Raw genomic sequence first — 27413 nt, 5'->3', positions numbered from 1 at the left:
TGCTTTGGTGCTGGTAAAGTGGGAGATTTGAACAAGGTAAAAGATTTTGAATAAGGAAGGCTATCACTCCATTTTGCAACACCATGCCATACCCTGTGGACAGCGCTTGATTGGAGCCAATTTCATCCTGCAACAGGACAATAATCCAAAGCACACCTCCAAATTATGCACAAACTATTTAGAGAAGAAGCAGGCAGCTGGTGTTTTATCGGTAATGGAGTGGCCAGCGCTGTCACCAGATCTCAACCCCATTGAGCTGTTGTGGGAGCAGCTTGACCGTATGGTACGAAAAAAGTGGCCATTAACCCAATCAAACTTGTGGGAGCGGCTTCTGGAAGCATGGGGTGAAATTTCTCCACATTACCTCAGCAAATTAACAGCTAGAATGCCAAAGGTCTGCAATGCTGTAATTGCTGCTAAGGGAGCATTCTTTGACGAAAGCAAAGTTTAAAGTAGAAAATTATTTTTTTTTTAAACCAAAAACATTATTTCTACCTTGTCAATGTGTTATGTCCTATGATAGTGTTGTATTGTGTTTGCTGTCTACTCCGCTCCAGACTCCGCTCCAGACTCCATTTCACCCTGCACTATATAAGGCCCTTCCCGGTGCCTCCCAGCGAGACATTTTTGCTCCTTGGTGGTGTTGGTGTTAGTTATTAGTATTCTGCATTTGTACCTCATCTTAGAACTCTGGTTTTTTGACTGCTTTGAACTTGTTTATGCTTTTTGCCTTTGCCCCTCTTGGATTGTCTGCCGGTTGTACATTTTGTAAATATTCTATGTGTTGTTGGTGTTCTGGTAAGTAGGGAGTGGCTGCCATTTTGTTTTGGGATTTGGGTTTGTTTGTATGGTTTTTTTGTTAGGGGGTTAGGGTAGTATTGTATGTTTGTTTTCTGTTAGAGTAATTAGTGTTTGGTTTATTTTATAGTTCAGTTCTGTTTGTTATGTTGGCCTGGGCCACTCCTGAAGCTGAGACCAGTTACGTGTATGTATATATCTTGTAAATTACAATTTCTGTATAATACACCTTTAACCACCCACTCCTGTTGTCCCATCATCACTTACATTCGCACTGCTGTTCGCATACACCACTGTTACGGTCCTCACGCCTAGACAGGCCGTAACAGAATTGGGGGCTCGTCCTCCTTTCTTTTGGCTCTTTGTTTGCTGCTTCTTTTGGTTTTGGCTGGTGGGTTTTGTTCTTTGTGGGTGGGGGTGTGTGTGTGTATGTAAAATGCCGGACTTTGACCTTACCCAGTTCACTGTTTATCCGACTCTTGAACAGTTTGATGATTGCCGCAAGGTTGACTTATTGTTGGTGGCTGATTTCTTTAGTGTGGATGTGCCTCGTTTGGCTCCCAAGAGAGAGATTAAGAGGATTTTGGAGGCACAGTTGGTTAAGGACGGGATCTTGCCAGACCGAGACAAATCGCCTGGTGTTGCACCGAGTTTGGCCCAGGGGCTGGAAGCAGCGGAGGCTGTAACCGACTTCATGGCTAGGCCCAGCATGGAACCTGGTGTTTACCGTTCTTATGAGGTGGATCCTGTGCTAGCAGTGAAACTGAAGGAGCTAGAGCTGGAAATTAAGATACAGGAACGCGAGGCAGAGCTACTCAGAGTCAGGGGGTTGCAAGTGGAGGCTGACAGAGATTACCCTGAAGAGGTTGAGTATGGGCTTGGAGAAACCTATACCTTATCCTCGGAAGGTAACCTCACCAGCACCAGCTCCCCTTTCTCACGTGAGTTCACCAGTCCCTATGCCTCGTTCCTCACGTACATCTACAAGTCCAGCAAGCCCAACCGTGAGTACTGCTTTTGATGTCAGTAGACATATTGGCCTAGTTCCTGTGTTCAGGGAAAATGAGGTAGATGCCTATTTCCCCATTTTTGAGCGCATAGCCACCACACTTAGTTGGCCACAGAGTCTTTGGTCGCTGCTGCTACAGTGTAAACTTGTAGGAAAAGCGCAGGAAGTGTGTTCCTCTCTGTCTCTTGAACAGAGCTTAGATTATGACATTGTAAAATCCACTATATTGAAAGCATACGAGTTAGTACCTGAAGCCTATCGACAGAACGTCTGGCTAAAACCCAGAGCCAGACCTTTGTTGAGTTTGCTAGAGAGAAATCTCTCCTATTTGATAAGTGGTGTGCAGCCTGCAGTGTAACAACTCTTGATCAACTCAGAGAGCTTGTGTTGCTAGAAGAGTTTAAGAATTGCCTTCCTGAGAAAATGGTGGTCTACCTTAATGAACAGAAGGTAGTTACTTTGTCTTCTGCTGCTACATTGGCAGACGAATTTGTGCTGACACACAAAACTGTATTTCATTTGACTCCCCGAAGTGTAAACCCTAGTCGACCTGTTATGTCCAGACCTGTTGCTTCTTCAGAGTCTCGGGAAAACACTTCAGCCACAGACAAACGGGAATGTTTTTATTGTCATATGCAAGGCCATCTCATTGCTGCATGTCCTACTTTGAAGCGTAAAAATGATCGTCAAAACCCTACTGTGAAGAAAGTCAATGCTTTTAGTTCCAGCACTACAGAGGAGACACTAGGATGTCGAGCCACTGTTTCAGCCACAGTAGACCCTGTGTTTAAACCATTTGTGTTTTCTGGGACTACCTCACTAACTGAGGATTGTACACATAAACAGCCCATATCCATCCTACGGGACACTGGGGCTGCTCAGTCATTTATTTTGGAGAGTGTGTTGCCATTCTCTGCAGAGTCTTATTGTGGTAGTGATGTGCTTGTCCAAGGAATAGAACTTGGAGTACTTAGGGTTCCTCTGCATCGTGTATATCTATGTACTGAGGCGCTTACTGGCTATGTAAAAGTTGCGGTCAGTTCTAAACTGCCTGTCACAGGTGTGTCGTTTATTCTGGGCAATGATCTTGCTGGTGGTACACTGTTCACTCTACCAGAAGTGGTAGATGAACCTGTGGATGTTTCACTCGATAAAGACCTTGATGCAGTGTTTCCTACATGTGTGTTGACTCGTGCACAGGCACGTAAATTCGGTGACATAGATTTGGCAGAGACATTTATGAATCCTAACCCTGTTGTGCCCCCTAGCCCTGTTCCTGATGTGACAAGGGATATTAGCAAACGTGAGTTGGGATCACAAGTAGAGGAGTCCAGTGTTCCTCCTCCTGTTACTAGAACAGCATTAATCAGAGCACAAAGGGCTGATCCAAGCCTGGTCCCTTTCTTTAATGCAGTTACGGAAAACCCTCTCTCACTAGACACTCGTGTGACATATTTTTATACAGATGGAGTCCTGATGAGAAAATGGTCTCCAGCAAATGCCAGTGGTGTGTGGGATGATGTGCACCAAATAGTAGTTCCCCAACCATTTAGAACGCATGTTTTGTCCTTAGCCCATGACCACCCCTTGTCGGGTCATTTAGGCATTCGAAAAACAGTTCAGCGCCTATTGCAGCATTTCTTTTGGCCAGCAATGAAATCTGATGTTGTTAGTCATTGTCGGTCTTGCCATACCTGTCAACTTGTTGGGAAGCCAAATCAGGCCATTCCTTCTGCTCCTCTCTGTCCCATACCTGTGGTAGGAGATCCATTTGAACGGTTGTTGATAGACTGTGTTGGACCTTTACCGAAGTCTCGTTCAGGAAATACTTACCTTCTGACCATAATGTGTGCTGCTACAAGGTTTCCTGAGGCCATTCCATTACGCTCGTTGAAGTCAAGATCTGTAATAAAAGCCCTTGTAAAATTTTGTACTACCTTCGGTTTGCCAAAATGTGTACAATCGGACCAAGGGTCCAATTTCATGTCAAAACTCTTTGCTCAAGTTATGTCAGATCTGCATATACAGCACCAAGTGTCGAGTGCTTATCATCCTGAGTCCCAGGGAGCTCTCGAACGCTTCCATCAGACGTTTAAGACTATGTTGCGATCATATTGCTTGGAAGTAGGAAACGATTGGGATGAAGGTGTCCCATTACTGTTGTTTGCCATCCGTGATACAGCGCAAGAGTCCACTGGTTTCAGTCCCAATGCCTTGGTATTCGGACGCTCAGTCCGTGGCCCACTCAAATTGCTTTATGAGCAGTGGTTAGCTTCCCCTACAACTCGTTCCTTTGAAACTGTAGACCACTATGTCAGTAAGTTACGTGAACACCTTAAGGTAGCTCGTGAAACAGCTAAGCAGAATTTGTGTGTAGCTCAGCAAGCTATGAAGAAGAAATTTGACAGACACGCTGTTGCTCGTTCATTTAATGTTGGTGACAAGGTCCTGGTTCTGTTACCCATGTCAGGTTCTACCCTACAGACTCGCTTTTCGGGACCCTATGTGGTCCAGCAGAAACTGTCCTCAACAAACTATGTGTTGACAACCCCTGATCATCGGCGTAAGTCACGTCTTTGTCATATTAACATGCTCAAGCCATATGTTGATCGCCCCACAACTGTAAGTGCTACAGCTGTTGCTCAGTTGTCAGTCCCTGTGCCAGTAGCATCTGCATCACTTGAGTATGCCCCTGAACAGGATGACCTTCACTTGGGTAGGAGCTGTGTTCCGAGTGCTAGACTTGCTAACTCTGAGGCATTAAAGCACCTGTCTGAGAAGCTGTCTTATTTACCTTTGGCTGCTCAGTCTGATCTTAGATCTTTGATTGCTAGGTTTCCTTCTCTTTTTGTTGATGTCCCTACGTGTACCTCCGTACTAGAACACGACATTGATGTCCAAGGTCACCCACCTATTAAACAACATCCTTATCGTGTAAACCCTCACAAACGCTCCCTTCTGATGAAAGAGACGGATTACATGCTTAATAACAATCTTGCAATCCCTAGCAGTAGTTCATGGTGCTCACCCTGTCTTTTAGTACCAAAGCCTGATGGTACTTATCGCTTCTGTACTGACTACAGAAAAGTGAATGCAGTCACCATACCAGACTCGTTTCCTCTTCCCCGAATGGAAGATTGTGTAGACCGTGTGGGGTCTGCAAAGTTTGTTAGCAAACTAGACCTTCTAAAAGGTTATTGGCAAGTTCCCCTGACTGCTCGTGCTGCTGAGATTTCTGCCTTCGCTACGCCAGACAACTTCCTACAATATACAGTGATGGCTTTTGGGTTGCGAAATGCTCCTGCTACATTTCAACGGATCATGAACATTGTGCTAAAAGGTGTGTCGAACTGTGAGGCCTATCTGGATGATTTGGTTGTGTACTCTGACACTTGGGAGGAACACATGAAGTCCTTAGAAACGGTGTTTTCTAGACTGCATGGTGCATCATTGGTGCTTAATCTGGAAAAGTGCGACTTTGGGAAAAGCACAATTTCTTACCTTGGCAAGTTAGTAGGACGTGGTCAGGTACGTCCCCTTGATGCCAAAGTCCAAGCGATAAACGCCTTCCCTCCTCCCCGGTCTAAACGTGAGCTTAGGCGTTTCCTCGGACTGGCTGGTTATTACCGTTGTTTTTGTAGAAACTTTTCAGATGTTGTTCTGCCGCTTACCTCTCTCTTGCGTAACAATGTTCCGTTTTTGTGGTCTTCTGCTTGTCAGTCTGCTTTTGTGTCTGTAAAGAGTCTACTGTGTAGTTCACCTGTGCTTGCTGCACCAGATTTTGCTAAGCCATTTAAGCTAGAGGTTGATGCCAGCTGTACCGGGGCCGGCGCAGTGCTCCTACAGGAGGACTCATGTGGAATAGACCACCCAGTGTGTTACTTCTCAAAGAAGTTTGCTAGACACCAATTGGCCTATAGCACCATAGAGAAGGAAGCATTAGCTCTCCTTTTGGCCTTACAACATTTTGAGGTTTACTTAGGTAGTAGTTCTGAACCTATTTTTGTGTTCACGGATCACAATCCTTTGACTTTCTTGCATCGAATGTCCAATCTGAACCAACGCCTTATGCGCTGGTCCCTTATTATCCAAGGTTTTAACATTTGTATTAAACACAAACGGGGCTCTGAGAATGTTGTGGCAGATACCCTCTCTAGGTGTTAATTGGAATGTGTTGGGTTATCCGTGATTTGGTGGGAGGTCTCACACTTATGGGGGGGGTGTTATGTCCTATGATAGTGTTGTATTGTGTTTGCTGTCTACTCCGCTCCAGACTCCGCTCCAGACTCCGCTCCAGACTCCGCTCCAGACTCCGCTCCAGACTCCGCTCCAGACTCCGCTCCAGACTCCATTTCACCCTGCACTATATAAGGCCCTTCCCGGTGCCTCCCAGCGAGACATTTTTGCTCCTTGGTGGTGTTGGTGTTAGTTATTAGTATTCTGCATTTGTACCTCATCTTAGAACTCTGGTTTTTTGACTGCTTTGAACTTGTTTATGCTTTTTGCCTTTGCCCCTCTTGGATTGTCTGCCGGTTGTACATTTTGTAAATATTCTATGTGTTGTTGGTGTTCTGGTAAGTAGGGAGTGGCTGCCATTTTGTTTTGGGATTTGGGTTTGTTTGTATGGTTTTTTTGTTAGGGAGTTAGGGTAGTATTGTATGTTTGTTTTCTGTTAGAGTAATTAGTGTTTGGTTTATTTTATAGTTCAGTTCTGTTTATGTTGGCCTGGGCCACTCCTGAAGCTGAGACCAGTTACGTGTATGTATATATCTTGTAAATTACAATTTCTGTATAATACACCTTTAACCACCCACTCCTGTTGTCCCATCATCACTTACATTCGCACTGCTGTTCGCATACACCACTGTTACGGTCCTCACGCCTAGACAGGCCGTAACAAATGTCTGGACTATATTTCTATTCATTTTGCAACTCATTTGATAAAAAGTATGAGATTTCAGGGAAAACACAAAATTGTCTAGTTGACCCTAAACTTTTTAAACGGTTGTGTGTGTGTGTATGTATATATATATATATATATATATATATATATATATATATATATATATATATATATATATATATATATATATATATGGAAATGTTCACTGTACTCATACAAAATAGTCCAAAGACAATGTTGATATTTGGATTTCATTAACCTACTTGGATAAGGCACTCCTTGAGTGCCTTCTTCTATCATATGCTTTTTATATGTTTACAATCTCTAAATTGAGTGCATATACTGTATTTTCATCCTTAGAGAGGACTAAGTATACACTACATTGCCAAAAAAATTGGATCACCCTACCAAATGAAATCAGGTGTTCCAATCGCTTCCATGGCCACATGTCAGGGCTGGCTCCAGTGCGGATCCTCCCGCCACCACAGGGAGGAGCTCACGAGCCAGTTCCAGGCAGAGCTCCCATAATCAGCAGTGATGAGCCACAGCTGTTCTTGCTACTTTAAGAGGATAGCTGTGGTAACTCACTGCTGAATCACTTGTTCTCCGTGCCATGTGTTTGTCAGCCAGTTCTCTTTGTTGGTCTCGAATTGCGTTATTGGTGTCTCGCCACCACTCACTCACTCACTCACTCACTCTCGTTCCCCCCCCCCTCTCTCTCTCTCTCTCTTTCTCTCTCTCTCTCTCAGAGCCTTTACTTATTCAAGCAGGCTACTTACCTCCTGCACCGCTTCCTGGCCTCCCTCAAGTTCTCCTCCTGCTATTATATTCCTAAGAGTTTTTTGTTCTGTGCTTGCATTTGCCAGCCAGTCAGTTACTTCCCTTGGCGTATTTTGTAGTTTATGGGCTTTTCGTTTCTTTTTTCTACGCTGAGTATTCTGGGTCTTTTCTGTTTGATAAGTTGCCACTTTTCTTTTCTTTTCTGGTGTTCTTCTGCCATTCTCACTGTTCAGCGATTTATTGTTATTATTTTAGCTGTATTATAAGACAATGGGAGGTGCTTGGGAATGACAGCAACTCTGTGGATGCTGAAGCGAAGAGGTCGCCAACCTTAGAGCAGTGGAGGTGCGTTCTCTGGAGACTCCATCTGCTAAATTGATGTACAAGTCTGGGTTTGGCAGTTGCCAGGAGAACTGTTCTTGTCTGACTGCATTGTACCAATTGTAAAGTTTGGTGGAGGGGGATTTATGGTGTGGATTATGATGTGGGGTTGTTTTTCAGGAGTTGGGTTTGGAGCCTTAGTTCCAGTTAAAGAAACTCTGAATGCTTCAGCATACCAAGACATTTTGGACAATTCCAATTCCTTTGTGGGAACAGTTTGGAGCTGGCACCAGTGTTAATTTTGACAGCAATTTTTAATTTAGTTTTAGTCTTAGACTTTTGACTAAAATGTCATTTAGTTTTAGTCATAATTTAGTCTTTGGATTTGTTTTAGTCTTAGTCTAGTTTTAGTCGACTAATTATCATTAGAATTTAGTCGACTAATTATTCAAAGAATTTAGTTGACTAAATATATATGTAATAGTCATTATATACTATTGCACAAAATGAAACATTTATTAACCAGTTACACAGAATATTATTGTTTGTATGTGCAATATATACAAAAATAAATTTCCAAACAACTTTGTTGACCTAAACTTATAGTTATTAAGCATAACAATAATAAACCATTGATGACCAGTAGACCCGCTCTACCTGAAAAGCATATCTAGTTTATGAACAATGCATATTACATTGTATATAAAACTGGGTGCCGTAAAAACAGCAATGTCATAGACCGCAGATGTCGTTTCATTTGTCGTATTTTTCCCGACATCATCGTCCCACATGGTTTACACACCGTCTGCTTTTTCTCAAAGTCAAAGGAGAGATGTGTCCATCGCCGCTCATCTTTCTCCACTGCTGACTCAGTTGAATTTCATGAGTGGCCACAGTTCACAGGCTGGTTTGGTCTTCCCGGGTTGTGTGCGATGTGAAGACGTTAGTGCTGATTGGACGGTTACCAGTTTGTCCCGCCTCTTCGTGTGCGCTAAAGTAGTTACGGTTGGATCTCTTCTTAACTCATTCCCACCTTTCACTAAACTATTAATTGCATGTCGTCGCTGGCCAATATTTTCGTCTCGTTTTTATTCGTTGACGATAATGTCCATTAATTTCGTCATCGTTTTTATCCCTTCGTATAGTTTTTATTTAGTTATCGTCTCGTTTTCGTCGTGAAAAAAGGTTCGTTGATGAAAACTATGAGGAAAATTAATCGTCAACGAAATTATCACTGGCTGGCACTAACATAACTGTGCACAAAGCAAGGTCCATAAATACATGGATGGCAGAGTCTGATTTGTATGAACTTGACTTGCCTGTGAGTCCTGACCTCAACCCAATAGAACACTTTTGGGATGAATTAGAGTGAAGACTGAGAGCCAGGCCTTCTCGTCCAACATCAGTATGTGACCTCACAAATGCACTTCTGGAAGAATGGGCAAAAATCCCAATAAACACTAGGGGTGGGAATCATTTACTATCTCACGATTCGATTCAGATTTTGGGGGCCACGATTCCATTCAAAAATCGATTTTCGATTCAAAACGATTTTCGATTCAAAAAACGATTTGATTTATAAAAATGGCTGCTTCATTCTATAAAATCTGCATGATCTACTACAGTCTGCTTTGCAAGACAGAACGACAAATAGAGAAAATTAAGTCTCTCACATTTAATTAACAAAAATTAAGTGCTTTGGTAAAATAAAATAGTTTTTGTTGTTACCAAAATTCTTGAGCTTCATTTTGCGAGCTGTCAGGGCTGGCTCGGATGCAGTTCCCCCAACTGTTGCTAGGGGCACCAGAGTCAGTCCCAGACTAAACCGGCGTAACCGTACGTTCTCAGCCAGTCTCTGCTTTCTCTGTGATTGCTTATCGTTTAATGGTGTCTCGCCACCTCTCTCTGTTATGCTTTCTCTTTACTTATTTCTCATAAGACAGCCTGATCGCTTCACCAGGTGACAGCACCAGCTAACATGTTTATAATTGTAAGGAGTAACTATACAGCATGTAAAAAATGTATCAGAGTAAAAGTATTAAACTGATGGAAAATATGTAGTGAAGTAAAAGTGGAAGTAGGAGAAAAAAATAATACTACAGTAAAGTACAGATACAGCATTTTAGTACTTAAGTACAGTAGTGAAGTAGTTCTATTTCGTTACTAATACATCTCCGCCTAAGCTCATGTGTGAGTCAAGGAAGATGAGCGAATACTTTTGGCAATATAGTGTGCTTGCATCCATTAACCACTCTGTGGATTGAAAAATCCAGTTGAACCACTAGTTGGGGCTAGTGAATAATATAAGGGTAGGTTTATAATATAATAATTTACTGTATCTTCACCACCCGCTTCAATGACACTTCTTTAATTTACCCAGCTGCGTCACTAGAGTTTTTATATGTATATAGGCCATATCAACTGCAGTTATTCTCAACAGAAAGGTATAAGACATATTCAATAACAAATGAGCTTAATAGTTCTTATTTTATATTTGTAGAAGAACTATTACAGAACACTAATTTCTCAAATGGTACCCAAAGTTTATTGCACCCACTGGACTTTTGTTTTCAGGCCACATCAAATCTAGCCTATATGAAGATTATTGTGAGGATCTAGAAAATAATAGTTAGTAATAGTTTAAGGCCAACCCTAATGTTATTCACATAAACTAAAATCAAGATCTTCTCTTAGTATTGGGAACACTCTTCGACAGGGCTGGAGTGGGCTCCTTTTTCAGCCCGGGAGTTTCATGCCCAAATCCGACCCAAAATAATTTTTCCCTCCCAATCGGCCCAAACTAGAGATTGGTATGAGCCGGCCCATCGGGAATCCTCCCGAATCTCCCGATTAACCACTCCGGCTCTGCTCTTCGACCACTTCTCAGTGGTCACAGGATCATAAACATTTGGTTTTGTCATGGACAGCAGCTCAGCCCACAAACATGCAGAAATGCACGTAGAATTTATGTAGTTTTTTTCCAGAAAAGCAGGAAAAGCAAGAACATGAACCTGCAGACTGTTATTAGTCCACGTCATCCCAAACTTGCAGGAGCTTTATGTGAAATCCTGTAAAAGTGGTCAAATAGTATAGATCTTACTCCTAAGTACTTACTCCTAAGTACTTCAGTAATATATACTAGGGACATCCAGGACAAGAAAAAGTGGATTGATCTTGAGATCACATTTAGCATACACTCATTTTATTTCTATTATCTTAAATATCTTCCCATATCTTTACTGTAATCTACTCACGTTCATGTGAGACTTTCTTCACTGCTAAACAAAATGAAATTGATTGAAAATTGATTATTGTTTTGAAATGATACATAGTACATGGCATTTTATACTTTTTGACCTCCTTTTTGACTATTTTAATATCACAAACATTTTTTTTTTTCAATTAGGGGATGTGGTGAAATGGTTGTTCCTTTAAGATCATTCACATGATCAACTTTGTGACAAATCTAATGTTTGTTTATTTAGAGCACGAATGCAGAATTTTGGAGGCATTAGGATGTGCAGCATTTGTTTGTATAAACGACATATTCAAATTGGGTCATGTATGACTGACAGGGACATTCTGTTCTGAAGTTCACACGTCAGTACCTGGCAATGGGGAAATAACATTTTTTCTTGAAGTCTTCCAGGTATGCTTTGTCTCATGAGAGCTTGGTGCAAGTCTGTCTCTAGTAGGTTTGAGTAAATGCAATTTGTTAATGTATGCTTTGCTTCTCAGATTTAAGCAAGAGATATGAGCGGGACCTTGCGACCTTGTGCTCTCTCTCTCTCTCTCTCTCTCTCTCTCTCTCTCTCTCTCTCTCTCTCTCTCTCTCTCTCTCTCTCTCTCTCTCTCTCTCTCTCTCTCTCTGAGAGCTACAGGAAACACACTGGATGAACCAGCTTGTCAGACACAACCAGTCTGGCAAGAACAAGCCTCTATGTATTTGTATGCACCACTGGAAGATTCCAATGGGTGTACCCAGCATCCTTTAAGGTCCTTTAAGGTCCTCTATAGGACAATTAGAAGCTGATAAAAATAACCTTGCAGTAGGCTAGTTTTATAAAACGTTTCATTCATTACCTCTGTTTTAGACATTCAAGGCCTGAGCCATAAAATAAGTCTGATCAGACGCTACTTAATACTTGTGTTAATAAAGAGTAAAAAAAATTGCTGATGTGCACATTTATTGATTTCAAATACTCATTATACATACACACAAGAAAAACATCTATTTAAAAATGGTCTAAACACTAATAATTCTGGTCAAATACAGGATTGCCATTGATACCAAATCATTGGCCTCTTTTCCATTTCAATAGTTGCATGATCTGTATAAAATCTAATATGCAGGAAATGTCACCCCATACCATGTTTCCTTACTATAGAAGTGTGTTGAAGTGAAGCATGGCAATTTGTATGCAATCATTTACATATTTTAAATAAAATAAAAATTAAATATGATCTTTTAATTTAAAAAAGAGCATCATTACAGCATATAGAGATTCTTGTTTGTATAAAAGTCACATTTATGGCCATTAGGTTAGTCACAAGAGTGACAGGGATGTGCCTGTTCTGAAGTTCATACGTCTTTACCGGGCAAAAGTAAAATACTTTTTCTTTGAAGTCTTAGGTATGCTTTGTCTCATGAGCTGGGTACAAGGCTGACACTTCTGGGTGTGAGTAAATGTACAGACAGCAGATGATATGAGCAGAACCTTGCTCAAATAGACATGGGACTGTATCGTTCTAGGTCATTAGAAACACTCATTATAGACTTATTTATAAGGAAATGTTTTACATACACTACAAGTCAAAAGTTTGGACATACCTCACTAAATCCATGTTCTTAACACACTAGAAAAAAAAAGGCATTTAATGTTATGGATTATGATTACATTTGTTAATGAGATAAATATAATTTGGGAAAGGTGTCATTTTATATATGAATTCATTCACAATTTTAATTGCACCCTCAGTTTTATTTCAGAACTTTAGTTCTACAAATGCTCTGCATATGTAAGAATGTTTTCAGGACTGATGGAAAAGCATCATGGGTAGCTGATTCATGAAGCTGGTTAACAGAACACCAAGAGAGTGCAAAGCAGTCATCAAAATATAGGATAGTTACTTTGGCATCTTCCCTGTTTTTTATGTCGACAATAATACAAATAATCAGAGTAGGCGTGTCCAGAGTAGGTGTTTACATATTTTGTTGTGACAAAGAGTGGCATGTGAACAAAAGTACAAGATGCAGGTACGAGTGCAGAAAGCCACAAAGGCGTTTGATGTTAGTTTTTTACGACTGCTAACATCCTTTTGTCCAATCTGTAGTCACATTTGCAAAACGCTTAGTACAATTAGTACAATTTGTGTTATTTTTGCACAAAATGCAGTAATTTAACATGTTTCTACAATGCTTACATTTTCTATACACACAAGGTTACCCAGTAACAAAATTCTGGATCATTCTTGTCTTCCACCCAATGGAGGATGGGTTCCCTTTTGAGTCTTGGTCCTCCCAAGGTTTCTTCCTATTCCCCACCATCATAGGGAGTTTTTCCTTGCCACTGTCGCATTTGGCTTGCTCATTAGGCATTTGGACCCATAGTATTGTTAACCTTGTAAATCCTGTAAAGTGCTTTGTGACAACATGTGTTGTGAAAAGCGCTATATAAATATATTTGATTTGATTTGATATTTGATTTACAGTTCTCAGTCGATCTGGTTCGTTTCTCACATCATGGTTTACATTGGCATCACAACTAGTGCACCTGCAAAAGCAGATACTTCACTCAAAATTCTTTGGTTTTGCCTCAAAAGCAAATATTTAGGTCAGTCAATTTTTCAGTGCCATCAGAGTATCTAGTCTGTGTGCCATTGCCTATGAACAAGGCAGTCAAAATACTTAGTCCTGTTGTCAGTGCAACTATAAGTCACAGTCAGTGCAGACTGTATATTCTGATGGAAACTAGCTAAGCTTTTGATTTCAAGAACGCTGCACATTCCGTGGTATATCAAATACATGTTACAAACATACAAACTTACATGGAACACAAAGTTACACATGACTGTATGTGGACTGATAGCAAATTTGTACAGCAATATTGTTTGACTGTATTGTTCGCACTGCAATTTGTTGACAAAAACAAATCTGATTGAAATTCAGAAAAGACTGACTGGAAAAACTGCAAAATAAAAAACTTATTCTACACATTCAAAGCAACCTACAGTAAGCATATACAGCCTCCTCTTGTTGTGTGAAAATAGAACCTCTGCTACTCCTATGATATCCTATATGGTATAAGAATGCAAAAATACAAAACAAAAAATTGAATAACATCAGAATTTATGTCAATGTGCAGCATTACAGCAGAGAGCACATTTATGAATTACAGTGCATACATGTTTTCCCTATGAAATGTTTAAACGACTGAAGACACAGTTGTTCTTCCAATATTCAGCTGCACCCAACGACTAGCTTCAGCCATTGTAGGACCATGATTTACATGTAAAATATGGTCCACAATTGTTGCCCTTAATTCATTGTTTTGTCCCCTCAGCCTTACACCACACAGTCTTACCCCTCTACACCAGTCTTACCCCTCTACACCACACAGTCTTACCCCTCTACACCACACAGTCTTACCCTCTACACCACACAGTCTTACCCCTCTACACCACACAGTCTTACTCCTCTTATTGGCTGTTCACCTTATACATGGCCTTGTCTTTCCATTATGAGACTTTGTGATACTGCAGTGTTTAGCGTCTGTTTGCCAATTACAGTAAAGGTTCGTGAGACGCACCTCTGACCTGTGGTTGAGACCATTGGTTGATCTAAGCCTTCACCAATTCCCTTTCTTACTGTAACTGTTCACTTGCAAACAATTTAATCAAATTAGGATAAATTACCAAAATGTAACAAAAAAATAAACTAAATAAATAAATGTAAAATTATGCCTTAGAGATTATGACAACATGTTCAGCACTTTTGCATATAATGACCTAGGCGATGACCTAAAGACTAAATGTTTGGGAGGGTAAGACAATTCAACAGACAATCCGTACAACACATTTTGATAAACATGACATAAGCAACTGATAATGTAAAAAACAACAGACAACTGTCCATGTCCATTTGCAATATGTACAAAAGCATTTGCAAAATTTAAACTTGCAATTATGATGTGCACAAGGGACAAGGAGATGTAGAGACTGAATGAACAATTTTGAGAATTTCAATTCTGATCTGAGAAATGAACCAGATTGACTGAGAAAAACTGTATTTACAAATGCTTGCACACAGCATGTCAAAAATGAAAACCTAAGGTTCAAAACATAGGGTTAGGATTAGGGTTATCGTATAAAAGGCAGATGAAAAGCTATTACTATAATAGACATTTTTGCATATAGATCATTGAGATAAAATGCAGTCCAGTAATCTACCAGGTCATAGAGGACAAATATAACAATTTGTCCTGCAATCTCAAGTGCTGGTTTGGAAACTGGTGGAAGGAAATATATTTGTGATGGGACAATGTAGCCTTCCACCACTCTCATGTCATCACAGACTGGTTTATAGACCTTCCAAGAGTGACGTCCCTACTCGCCTTTCCTCAAGCCCACTGAGGAACTTTTTTCACACTTGGCAAAGATCATATCAATATTTTATGTAATATCCAATATTAACCTACAGCAAAGCTAATTCACATGTGAAAGTTATTGCAAAATGTAGATATAAATTAGATGTAAATTTAAAATAAATAAAATGAAGTTTCACTGGAGGCTCTGTCTGCACAAATGAGGAAACGATTAAAATTAAAAAAACACTCTGCTCTTCAATACAATCACCATTTCCCTTATAGAGCCTCATATATCTCAAAGAATGACAAATAACCAGTATAGTTAGTCCTGATGGGAAGACACACTCTTTGTATACCGGCAGGTTGGACAACTGTGCATGCAAGTTGAGAAAAAAAGGTAAATACTTGTGGTTGAATAAATGTCTGAGGGAGGAGGTGGTACTCGTATCTATCACAAAATCATAATTTCTGCCATTACTTCTGCCATTGCAGGCAGCCTCTCTCCTGTCCAACAGACAGACCACTCAGATGTACACCAGTGGTCTGGCAAGGACGTAGACAAACGGAAAGGTTTATATACACATTGTAATTGTGCATTTGCAAAAATATACCTATACAATATATTTACATAATGAAGTATCCAAGTTTTAGGTCAAATATTGTAGCCAGTAAATGTAGAAGCACGTGTATCACTTCTTTTCTGTCAATTTCATTTTGCTCTGCTCTCACACTAGGCTATAAAAGTAATTCTTATCTTGCTTTTTCTCTTCTTGTTGTCTCTGAGACCATTTCTTTGAAACTGCAAAAGATATTGAAACTGCATTTTTCCCGGCAACACACATGACCTCATGAGTATGCACAAAAAAGTGCACATAGTTTTAGATCAAAGTTATGCGAAAGCTTTAGGTGTCTGGGCTGGCTACAGGAAACGTGCTGGGTGAGTCAGCCAGACTGACACAGCCGGTGTGGCAACAGGGAGCTGGTGCATTTGAAAAGGTCAATAATGGGAACACATAGCATCCTTATTGTTATGTGTAATAGCTATTATTCAAGAAAAGATTAAAAATAAGTCTAGGCTTTTTTTTTCTAGGCTACGTAGTGCAAAATAAATTTTGTTGCAAGATATATTGTACACAGAAAAAGTCTAAATGAAGTCTTAAACAATCATGCTGGAAATGACTGAGAATGAGGTCACATTGCCATTGCTAATTCCATCCATCCATTATCTGAACCGCTTAATCCCGCTAGTCGGGGTCACAGGGGGGCTGGAGCCAATCCCAACATCTCCAGGCGAAGGCAGGGTACACCATGGGCAGGTCGCCAGTCCACCGCATGGCCAACACACACGCACACCTACGGGCAATTTAGCATGATCAATCAACCTAACACACATGTCTTTGGACTGTGGGAGGAAACCGGAGTACCCGGAGGAAACCCACGCAGGCACAGGGAGAACATGCAAACTCCACACAGAGTAGCCCAGACCGAGAATCGAACCCAGACTGCCTTGCTGTGAGGCGACAGTGCTAACCACCATACCACCGTGCTGCCCCCATTGCTAATTAGTAATGTTTTTACATTTCAATAGTTATATGCCCTGTTTAAAATACAGTGTTTGTTACTGCATGCCTGTGTTTCTTGTGTTTATTAATATTTAATGATGTCTAAACTTGGCAAAAAATACTGAGCATTAAAGCAATCTTCATGCTTTTTCTAACCCCATTAATACTAAATTAAGTTTGTAAAATGCAGACACACTTTGGTTGCCAAAAACATTATTCTACAAATCCAAACACAGGAGGAACCTTTAGAAAACTCATGCAGGAATGTAACAATTGCAATATTACAATTAAGATATTCCATGAAATCTATTGTAAACCATGGGCATTAATGCAGATTTGCACCCACTCACTGTGCAGTGTGAAGTGTCTTTGGTGTAATTCATATCTGTCCATTCAAAAGAAGATTTGGGGGATCTGACACAAATGTGTCCTGCAATCAAAATTCCTTTTCATAGGGTTCATATCAGGGCACGGTTCACCAACCTAAACTCCACACAAATTGATCAAACCATGTCTGTTCAGACTTTTACACAGGGCACAGTCATGTGGAACAGGGATGGGTATTCCCCAAACTGCTGCCACAAAGTTGTTCAGCCTTTGGACCTAAGGGACAAACAATGAAAACCACCCACAGACCACGATCCATATTCCATATTCCACTTTACTGGTGTCACTCGGCATTCTGGCAAATAGCACTGATTTGTTTGTGTGATTCATCACTCCAGAGGACACGTTTGCACTGTTCCAGAGTATAGAAGATACATACTTTATACCACTGCAGTTGCACTAGTACCATAGCAGACACTGGTCTTCTGTGCTTCTGTGCAGTACATGGAAAGCAATTTATAATTCTCATGACACTCAGGAACTGTGCAATGACTGATGCAACAGAGGATTTTTACACTGTTCAGTACTTGGGAGCCATGCATTTTAAGTTTGCATGATCTTATGCTTTGTGCTTGAACAGTTGGTGCTTCTAGTTTCCATTTCACAATAATAGCACTTACAGTTGACAGAGCAGAAATTTCATGAACCTACTTGTGGCTAAGGTGGCATCCTGTGCCACATTTAAAACTAAAATATGTCAATGAATAATTAGGAGGCTTGTCTAAATACGTATGGTTTTTTGTGTATTTTAAACCTAAAAGTGCAAAAAAGAATTAATACTCAAATTGTCTTAACTGAGATTTGAACGTATTATGGCAGATTAACAGCACAGGTCAAAGTAACAAATGATCTCCTCCTTGCCTCAGATCAAGGCTATGTATCTCTGTTAGTGCAAAACAGAAGTTCTCCTTCTGGGCCCAAAGGCCTCAAGACAGAAAATACCAGATCTAATGCTTAATCTCGCAGACTACCCCATTACACCTGGCGCAGTAGCCAAAAATCTAGGCGTCATACTCGACTCTGACCTATCATTAGATACATACATAGATAATACTACTAGGATAGCTTTTCTACATCTCCACAACATTGTCAAGTTAAGAAATGCATTATCATAGCATGATGCAGAAAAAATTGTACACGCCTTTGATAGCTCCAGATTAGACTACTGTAACTCATTACTGTCAGGATGCTCAAATAAGAATCTAAATAAACTTCAAATAGGTCAAAATGCCGCAGCCAGAGTTCTGACTAGAACTAGAAAATGCAATCATATCAGACCAGTCCCATCAGCCCTGCTTTGGCTCCCAGTTAAATTCCGTATTGATTTAAAAATTCTTCTATTGACTTATAAAGCACTGCAGGGGCTTGCTCCTGATTACCTCCAGGAACTTATTTCCTATTATGAACCCCCACGTCCACTAAGATCACAGGGTGCTGGCCTCTTATTAGTTCCAACAATTATTAATGTAACAGCAGGGGGAAGAGCCTTTTCTTATAAGGCCCCCCAGCTTTGGAATAACCTTCCAGAATGAGTCCGGGACGCTGACACAGTCTCAATCTTTAGGTCTAGGTTGAAAACCCACTTATTTGGTTTAGCGTTTGATAATTAATATTCCCCCTTAGATAAAGGTACAGTTCCAGGCATGTGTTCTTACAGAGTGCCAGTTCTAAGACATGAAACTTCCGGGCTGAAAATGTGTCCCACTCCGGCCCTGGTTCCAGGGGTTCACAGGCGAAGGGTTTTATGGTAAACTGGAGAGCTGGTGCTGTCATCCTGTCACTGCTCGTGGTCACTCAAGTTTGTTGACAGTGCAGTGGATGAATGCCATTGTCTCAGGATGCTCCCAAGTCTATGTTACCTTCTGCCTTTTTTAGCTAGGCTGTAATAATTTAATTTAATGCCGGAGTTGCTGCCACACTCCAGAAATGTTTATAATTTCATCTGTCTTGTATATGTCCTCATACAGAGCTAATTTTCCCTGTTTTATCTTCTCCACATGGCTGCCCGCCTACTCTAGGAACACTGAGATGAATAGAGACGAGCCTTTCCAGAGATCCATCGCCAGCCACCTGCTGCTTAACCAGATATGATGGAGGATCAACCCACTGCCCTGACTAACCAGTGTGGATGAAGGATAAACCCACTACCCTGGGCCCTCTCACCGCTCTGAATTCTACGAGGAGGCATGGGCTCCCCCCCTGAGTCTTGGTTCCTCTCAAGGTTTCTTCCTCATGCCCTTAGGGAGTCGCCCTTGGCTTGTTCACTGAGGGCTTGGACTCAGACACTTGTAAAGCTACTTTGTGACAACAACTGTAAAAAGCGCTATATAAATAAAATTTGATTGATTGATTGATCGATTTTTCTTGCAGGTTCAGCTGTTCTTTGCTAGATCAATTAATTGCTCATTGGTTTAATATAATACTATTATATAATAACAATGAACAAATGTATCAATTTTTTCCATGTAATATTCTGTTGCTGATTTATTATTTATAAGGTAGAAAAATACAATCAATTAAAAAAATAGATAACAGAGAACATTTTTCTGAAGAAACAGAACATGTTGGCTGCTGCTTAATTCAATTTGTTTATTAAAATTATTGACAGTTTGAGAGACAGGTGTCCTTAGAATTCATCCCATAATATGCTTTTAAGACTAGAACATTTGTATGGAAAGATAAAGTTGCATTGTGTAGTTCCTCTTTGTGAAGGGCTTAGGAAGATTGGCATGTTCCATTTTTCGCAAACTTGATGTCTGGGACTTGCCTACATCAAAGAAAAAGAATGCCCATTCATAAAATATCACATGAGATGCCTCAAATCTTATATGTTTGCAAGGTTCTGCATCCAAATTACACATGTTGAAGAAATAAACATTTAAATGTTTCACATTTCCTCCTTTATTAATGTTGAAAACACATGCATTTGTTTTACTTACTTGATGTATTTACAGAAAACACACAGGTTTGCGTGTGTATTGCCACATGTACCACAACATGGTACAAAGTCTGTTGGACAATCCTTCACATTGTCATATGGGGTACAGTCCGGCTACAATAAATCGGATAAAAGAATCCTTTATTAGTTTTCCAAATAAATCCATTCTTTTGTCTGTATTTAGATTCATGTGACACCTTCACATATTAGGCAGAAGGGAATTTGAATACATTTGCATATTACTATATGAAAAGTGAAACAATGACACTTCAGAAAGGTAGATCACGTTGTATTTATTTACCTGTACTTCTGCGGCAGGACGTTCAGAACCAGGGCAATCCAGTGTCACTGTGACACCTAAATAGAAGGAATAGTGTTTATGAGAAACAATGATGGGAAATGTTTTGTCCTTTCAAGTAAGTAGATACAGAATGAGCAGGCATTCCTTATCTTCTTGGATATTATTGTGTATGCATCTGTTATCGTTTATATTGTTATCATGTATATGTATATTTGGATATGCATACATATACTTTGAAGTTCTTTAGCACTGTAATATTTTAAAGGTATGTAAAACTAAAAAACAACCCTTGGTCCTTCTACTTTTCACCATTATTCATATAATACAAAGATATATATATATATATATATATATATATATATATATATATATATATATATATATATATATATATATATATATATATGTCTTTTGTAAAATGTAAACTTTGTTGAACCTTCATTAGAAATATTAGAATTTCATTAATATTCAAACTCACATTATTATTACAAATAATTTCCCCATATCTTAAGAGACTAGACAATTTACAGGTCTTTAGAGGTTGATTGGAAGTGAAATGTATTTAGAGTTCATTTAGTTACTGATTACCATGTACACATGAATAATGAAATAACACAAAATTGTCGACACAATTTGGAAAATTAAGCTATACAAATAAAGAGTCAAGACAATAATTTGAAACTCCATTTCTGATGTTAGGATTGTAATTTTAGTTTTCAACATACTGAAATATAAATGCTGTAATTCTACTCACCAGCAAAATAAACCAGAACTGATGCACAAAGCACAATTGCCAGCTTCATGGTGATTGAGAGTGTTCAAACTGAGCACACAAGAATCAGGAGATATGCCTGGCTAGACTGACCTGCGTACTTAAATACCTGGTTGGAGACACCTCCCTTGCCTTTTCTTACGTGTCACTGTGTGAATAGCTCAGATAATTTTTACCTAAACTTTTGCTCTCACAAATCATTCAAACTTGCATTCATAATATGTTAATAATGCCATATTGTATTAATAGTGCTAATGAGTAAACATTACTAATATTTATATTTAATAAATAAATAAATCCACAATATATTGTTACTTAATGTAACTTTATTTGACATTTGCATACAACAAATACTTCTAGATTTGTGTTGTAGGAATCGTGATACTGATTCTTATCACCAGAATTGTAAAGAAATACAGCTGTGGAACTCCTGAGTGGGCCCTTATTGTAGCAGTACAGACTATGCATTCGAAAATTTTGTATTTATTATTTTAGGTGGACAGCTTTCACCTTTAGGAAACACAAATTACATGCATTCTTTATTGTTAGACACAATAATTCTGATAATTATATTTCCACTCTGAAACAGTCTCACAAAGATCTGTGCTAATGTTTTAACTGAAGCAAGATTTTCAAAATAAATAAATGAATAAATCAGTGACCAAGAATCTGCAATGTGAGATATCTTCATAGTATGAAGGTATTTGTTTAATTTGTCATTTTATTATAATAAAATTTGGGTATGTCAGGGTGGCATAATGCCATAATATACCACACATTGCCAAGTGAGGCTGTTGGTAATGCTCTTTAGGGCAAAGGCAATGTAGAAGAAGCTATCTAGCAACCTGGGGAGTATTCTGCTGGGAAACGTTGGGTTCTGGCATATGGGTGTGAGCTTGTCATGTACCACCCACTAAACATTGCTGCAGAAAATTACCCCCCTTCATGGCAATGGTATTCCAAAATGGCAATAGCCGGCATGCTGTAAAAATGATTCCGGAATGGTTTAAGGAACATGGGAGTTGTTCCTTGCTGTAACGAATAAAGGGAGTGACGCAAACGCAAGTATCAATATAATTTATTAAATGAAACAAACACCAAATGGAACAAAGGAGGACAACTAGGGAAAAGGGAAAACACACTAAAGTGAACATAGGAGTGACAACACGGCAACCAAGCAACACTCTAAATGAAATACTACTTTAAACACGCTACTAGAAATACTACACTTTACTTACGATGACAGACATACTAACAACCACGAAAGCATTACACAAATACAACTTAAACAGGACAGTAGAACAGAACAAACATTTAGACAGGATATTTGACACGCGAACATAGGAATGCAAAAGTGAATGCATGCGTTATATAAATAAAATTGACCTTGACGTTAGCCTCTAGTCAGACTTCTCACCTTTCCAGATTTGGCTATTGATTTTAATCATAGCTGAAATAAAGGTATATAAATTCAACAAGATGAGGAGAAACAAGGCAGGACTAGGGCAGACGACACAGGACTGGGAAAGAGGGCAGAGCTGAACGTAACATAACCCCTCCTCTACACTCTGGGGCATGCTACAGCCAACCAGAGGGGAAGCCAGGACAGGGGACGCCACAGTAGGACAGGAAAGACCAGGCACAAAGGTGCAACTGAGGGGAGAGACACAGGCGGCCACAGAGGCAGGGGAGGACATGACACCACCAAATGGGACAGAAGGACAGGACAGGGGACGTTGGGGAAGTCCATGATGGACAGGTCCAGGGGCCACAGGGGCAGGGTCCGCCAAACTTGGGGTATGCGAAGACACGGGGAAGGGACAAGACGGGACAGGACCGGGTACGGAGATGGAAGCAGTCCTAGAAACAGGAGACGACGAGAACACAGAGGTAAGTATGTGTTGGACAACAGAGACTGGCACAGGAACAAAATGAGTAACAACTTGAGGAACTGACATAGGGACAGGAACAGAGACCACCACACCAGAGACAGACATGGGAACAGACACACTGACACGGATGGAAATACAAACTGGAACTGGGACCAAAAGAACTGGAACTGAACATGGCAACCAGGAACGCGAGAGGAGAAGGGGGGCTGACATCTAAAAACACGACATTTATCAAAGCGGCCTCTGTGGGAACTGGTACAGTCTGAAGACGGTCCGAGGGAACTGGCGGGTCCGGCCGACAATCCGAGGGGACCTGCGGGTCCGGCCAACGGGCCAAGGGACTGGCGGGCATGCCGTGGGGACTGGCGGGACCGGCTGGTGGGCTGGAGAAGTCCAGTGGTGGGCAGCGGGAACAGGCAATAACCCCCTCTAGGCCGCAGGAATGAGCGGTGACCTCTTCTGGGTTGTGGGACTGGGTGACGACCTCTTCAGGGTCGCGGGAACAGGTGGTGACCCTCTTTGGGCCGCTAGGACAGGCGTCGCTGGTGAACCCCTTCAGGTTGAGGGGGCAGGAGCTGCAGGTGACCCGTAGAGCAGATGTCATCGGGAGGCGGAGCCACCGAACTGATGTCATTTGGAGGCGGGAACGCCAAGCTGACGTCATCTGGCGTGGAGACCAGGGTGACACCGGTGGGCATGGAGTCCTGGGTGATGCAGGTTCCCATGGGGGAACTCGTCCCTGAGACACCCATCCTTCCCATATGGCCAATAGGGTCGGCCTGTTGGGTCCCGCGAGTCTGATGTGTCAGGACATGGCCCCTCCAAAAGTCTTCCTGACAGACAGAAGGGAAACCAAGGAAATGGGAAACAAGGCTGGGCTAGGGCAGACTACATGGGACTGGGAAGGAGGGCGGAGCTGGACGTAACATTTGCTAATGTTAGCTTTGCCTTGCTCATTAGGGATCCTGACCAATACAACTGCTTTGTGACAATGTCTGTTGTAAAAAGTGCTGTATAAATAAATGTGACTTTGACAGATCTTAATCTAACTGGGCACCTGTTGGATATGCCAGAAACATAAGTCAACTTACAGGACTTAAAGCTGTTTCCAATGTTTCTTCTTCTTCTTCTTTCGGCAATTCCTGTTTAGGTGTCGCCACAGCGGATCAAACACCACCAATGCTCCTGGCCTTGCTCCCCTTCCACTTGGTCTCCTGTACACACAGTATATCTATCTTCCTCCTCTCCATCGCATCAGCTAACTCTCTCCCTTTACCTGTCATAGAGCCCACATTCAACGTACCAACTCTAACCTCCACCCTCCTGCTCTGCCTCCTCTCCTTCATCTTCAGAACCCTCTTCCCCCCCCCTCTCCTCCTCCTCCTTGTCCCAACAGTAGTCCAATTTCCACTAATGCCCTGTTGGACAACAGCAACAGTGGCGGTCGTTGTTAACCCGGGCCTCGACCAATCCGGTATGGAATTTCTGTTTTTGATCCGCATCATTTGATTTGGCGCAGTTTTTACACCGGATGCCCTTCCTGACGCAACCCTCCCTATTTATCCGGGCTTGGGACCGGCACAAAAATACACTGGTGTATGCACCCTAGTGGCTAGGTTCTGTTTCCAATGTTTCTAATGTCTTTTTTGCAGATAGTACAAGACACCTTTAGAGTGGAGCAGTTCACTTTGAATGTGCAGGTACAGAAGATCAGTTCAGTTACATTGTATGATTCAAATAACTGAATACCTAACCTATGTTAAAAGTAAAGCAATGAATAATGCCCCCAGGCGCCACAAAAACTCTGATTTTGAACATGTTAAATATATTTCTCAAACATTTCACAATTAGTTCATTTGCTGATACAATTTATACAAAAAAGGAAAAAATATTTTTCTGTAGCACCCTGATTGAGATTAAATTTAAAGAAATGTGAACTCCTAGCAATTCATGACTACCCTCTAGTGGATATCCATGGTATTCCAGTTAAATAAATTGAGAAATATCTTGGCATTCAAGAGACTGAAAATTATATGTACAAATATAATTAAAAATGAGGCAAATTAAAGATTATTTTAAGAATTTGGATTGAAAGAGAAATTTATTTAATAAGATGTATCAATGTAACGAAAATGGAGAGCACCTGAGGAAACATTTATCCAGGATATTCCAGGCTTATACAATCTTGCTATTAAGACCATGAATCAAATTAATGCAAAGAAAAAAATCATTGCCTTCATTTGTCCACTAAATCAAAATTCTGAATCATGGCTAATAATGGCTAAACTTTGATTTGACTTGTAATAATTGCAATGTCGGGGTTGTCAAATTTCTCCTGATAACCCCCAGTATCTCAATATTCCACCAATTCTGCAACTTTTAGTACAACATTAGTGTCCTTTAACTGTAAAGCTGTCAAAACATTTTAGAAACTTCTTCAATAAGGTACCATCTAAACAATATTTCAGAATTGAGTCTTGCAAGTTTCCTCTAAAGTTTCTATATGTTAAGGAAGTCTGTTTAAAGATATTGATGTACACTTTCATTATGTTTCTTACACTGCCAAAAGTGTACTTTGCTTTTGTGAAAAAGTCTATTTACTGTTGTCAGAAACAACTTTTAAAAATTAACTACAGTATGCCACTGTGACAAGAAGTAATTCCCAACTCAAGGTTCGCTCTCCCAACTCTATCCACAGATTATGCCAAATTAGAACAAATACCAGTCAGTATCCCTTCACCACTCCCAGTGAATTTGCTCCTTTCTTTACCCTCTTTAGAGTTGCTATTTACGCACCAATGCTGTCTCCTACTTGACGCACAACATCCACATTGGAGGGAATACTTGGCCTGGATGTAAAATATGCTAAAAATTGTTACTAGCTGCTGCACAACGGAGGATGGGTTGCCTTTGAGTCTTCTTCCTCTCAAGGATTCTGGCTTAGGGAGTTTTTCCTTCCTACTGTCGCCCCTGGCTTACTCATTAGGGTTTGGACCCCTGTGTTTGTAAAACTGCTTTGTGACAATATATGATGTAAAAATCGTTACATAAATAAAATTGACCTTGACATTAACCTCTAGTCAGACCTCTCACCTTTCAAGATTTGGCTATTGATTTTAATCACAGCTGAAATAAAGATATATAAGTTCCTGAATGATGCTAAGCCCAACTTTACTGTACACAAAGTAAGCAGAGCAGTCTGCAGTTAGAGAACTTTACATTTTCTAGTGTGAATCTATTATAAGAAGGACAGTGCATTTGCAAGGTTAATTAATTCCTGAGTTTTTTCCCCTGATATTATTATATGTGTTCCTGACATTACTACACCTGGGTTCTTATATTTTCCTTTAATTGTATCAACATTAAGCTTTATTTTTGTCATTAGAAATGCATTTTGACATTTGACATTTTTGTGACTGACCAGCTGTCTGATGCACTTCAGACTTCAGACTCTCACTACTGTTTGAATAAGACGTAAAATCCTGTGATAATTTTGTTGTTTTGCTTGGTGGGATAGCCTATTCCAGAATTAGAAGACATTTGCTATCCCCCAAACCCCCTGCCAATATTTAAAATACTTAAATCCAAAATAGCAAATTTGTTCACATTACCTGCCAATTAAACAAAATATAATAATTTGCTGGGGAAAAAAAACATTCCTTTACAGGATTAATAAATACTGAACAGTTTTTGGAAATGCCTAAAAACTTTTTTCTCCTGTCATTGCCTCCTGGTGGCAAGTCTATTTTAACATCTTAGTCTTAAATTGACTGTCTTTTGCAGTATTTCAATTACATGTATCTACTGTATCTGTAAAAATAATTTATTTATTTGATTGAACATATTTTGAATAAGGTTTATTGAAAGTTCACACACCCTGTTAACAAACATTTTTGCCTCAAATATTATGTCATATAACAAACAGGAAATATCTTCCAACCATTTAAAAAACATGGGTAGACCAAAAGTGAGTGTTACTTTTTACTAGATTTTTTTACCTTTATGGGATAATTGAGTGCATAAAGCTAAACCACACAACCTTTTTACTCATATATTAAGAATAATGTTTTTAATGTGTTAAATGTGTGGAACATTTACATTTATTTTTTGTGGTTAAAATTGTTCCGTTAAATTCTAAAAATGTATTTATTTGTAGAATTTAAC

At 40.1% G+C, this 27413-nt stretch overlaps 2 protein-coding genes across 3 annotated transcripts; one reads left to right on the top strand and one right to left on the bottom strand.

Moving 5' to 3' along the window:
• The first annotated feature begins 552 nt into the window (after nt 1–552).
• Nucleotides 553–19807, top strand: LOC143527362 (uncharacterized). 2 transcript variants are annotated; one of them, XM_077022531.1, is made up of 2 exons: nt 553–1802; nt 19365–19807. In XM_077022531.1, the coding sequence occupies exons 1-2, from the start codon at nt 1235–1237 to the stop codon at nt 19376–19378; spliced, it is 582 nt and encodes a 193-aa protein (XP_076878646.1). In that variant the 5' UTR covers nt 553–1234; the 3' UTR covers nt 19379–19807. The 2 variants fall into 2 exon arrangements, with proteins under 2 accessions (XP_076878646.1, XP_076878645.1); XM_077022530.1 differs by lacking the exon at nt 19365–19807 and adding an exon at nt 6081–6620.
• Nucleotides 19808–19915: 108 nt separating this feature from the next.
• LOC143527364 (trypsin inhibitor ClTI-1-like) lies at nt 19916–21479 on the bottom strand. Its single transcript, XM_077022532.1, has 4 exons — nt 21340–21479; nt 20586–20641; nt 20286–20398; nt 19916–20113 (listed from the first exon to the last, which is right to left on the bottom strand). Exons 1-4 carry the CDS (start codon nt 21386–21388, stop codon nt 20062–20064), a joined length of 270 nt encoding a protein of 89 aa, XP_076878647.1. The 5' UTR covers nt 21389–21479; the 3' UTR covers nt 19916–20061.
• Nucleotides 21480–27413: the final 5934 nt, after the last annotated feature.

This window comes from Brachyhypopomus gauderio, chromosome 11 (genome assembly GCF_052324685.1).
Source record: "Brachyhypopomus gauderio isolate BG-103 chromosome 11, BGAUD_0.2, whole genome shotgun sequence".
NCBI classification, from domain to species: domain Eukaryota; kingdom Metazoa; phylum Chordata; class Actinopteri; order Gymnotiformes; family Hypopomidae; genus Brachyhypopomus; species Brachyhypopomus gauderio.
The sequence above is the reverse complement of the archived record's forward strand: the minus strand, read 5'-3'. Positions and strand labels throughout refer to the sequence as shown.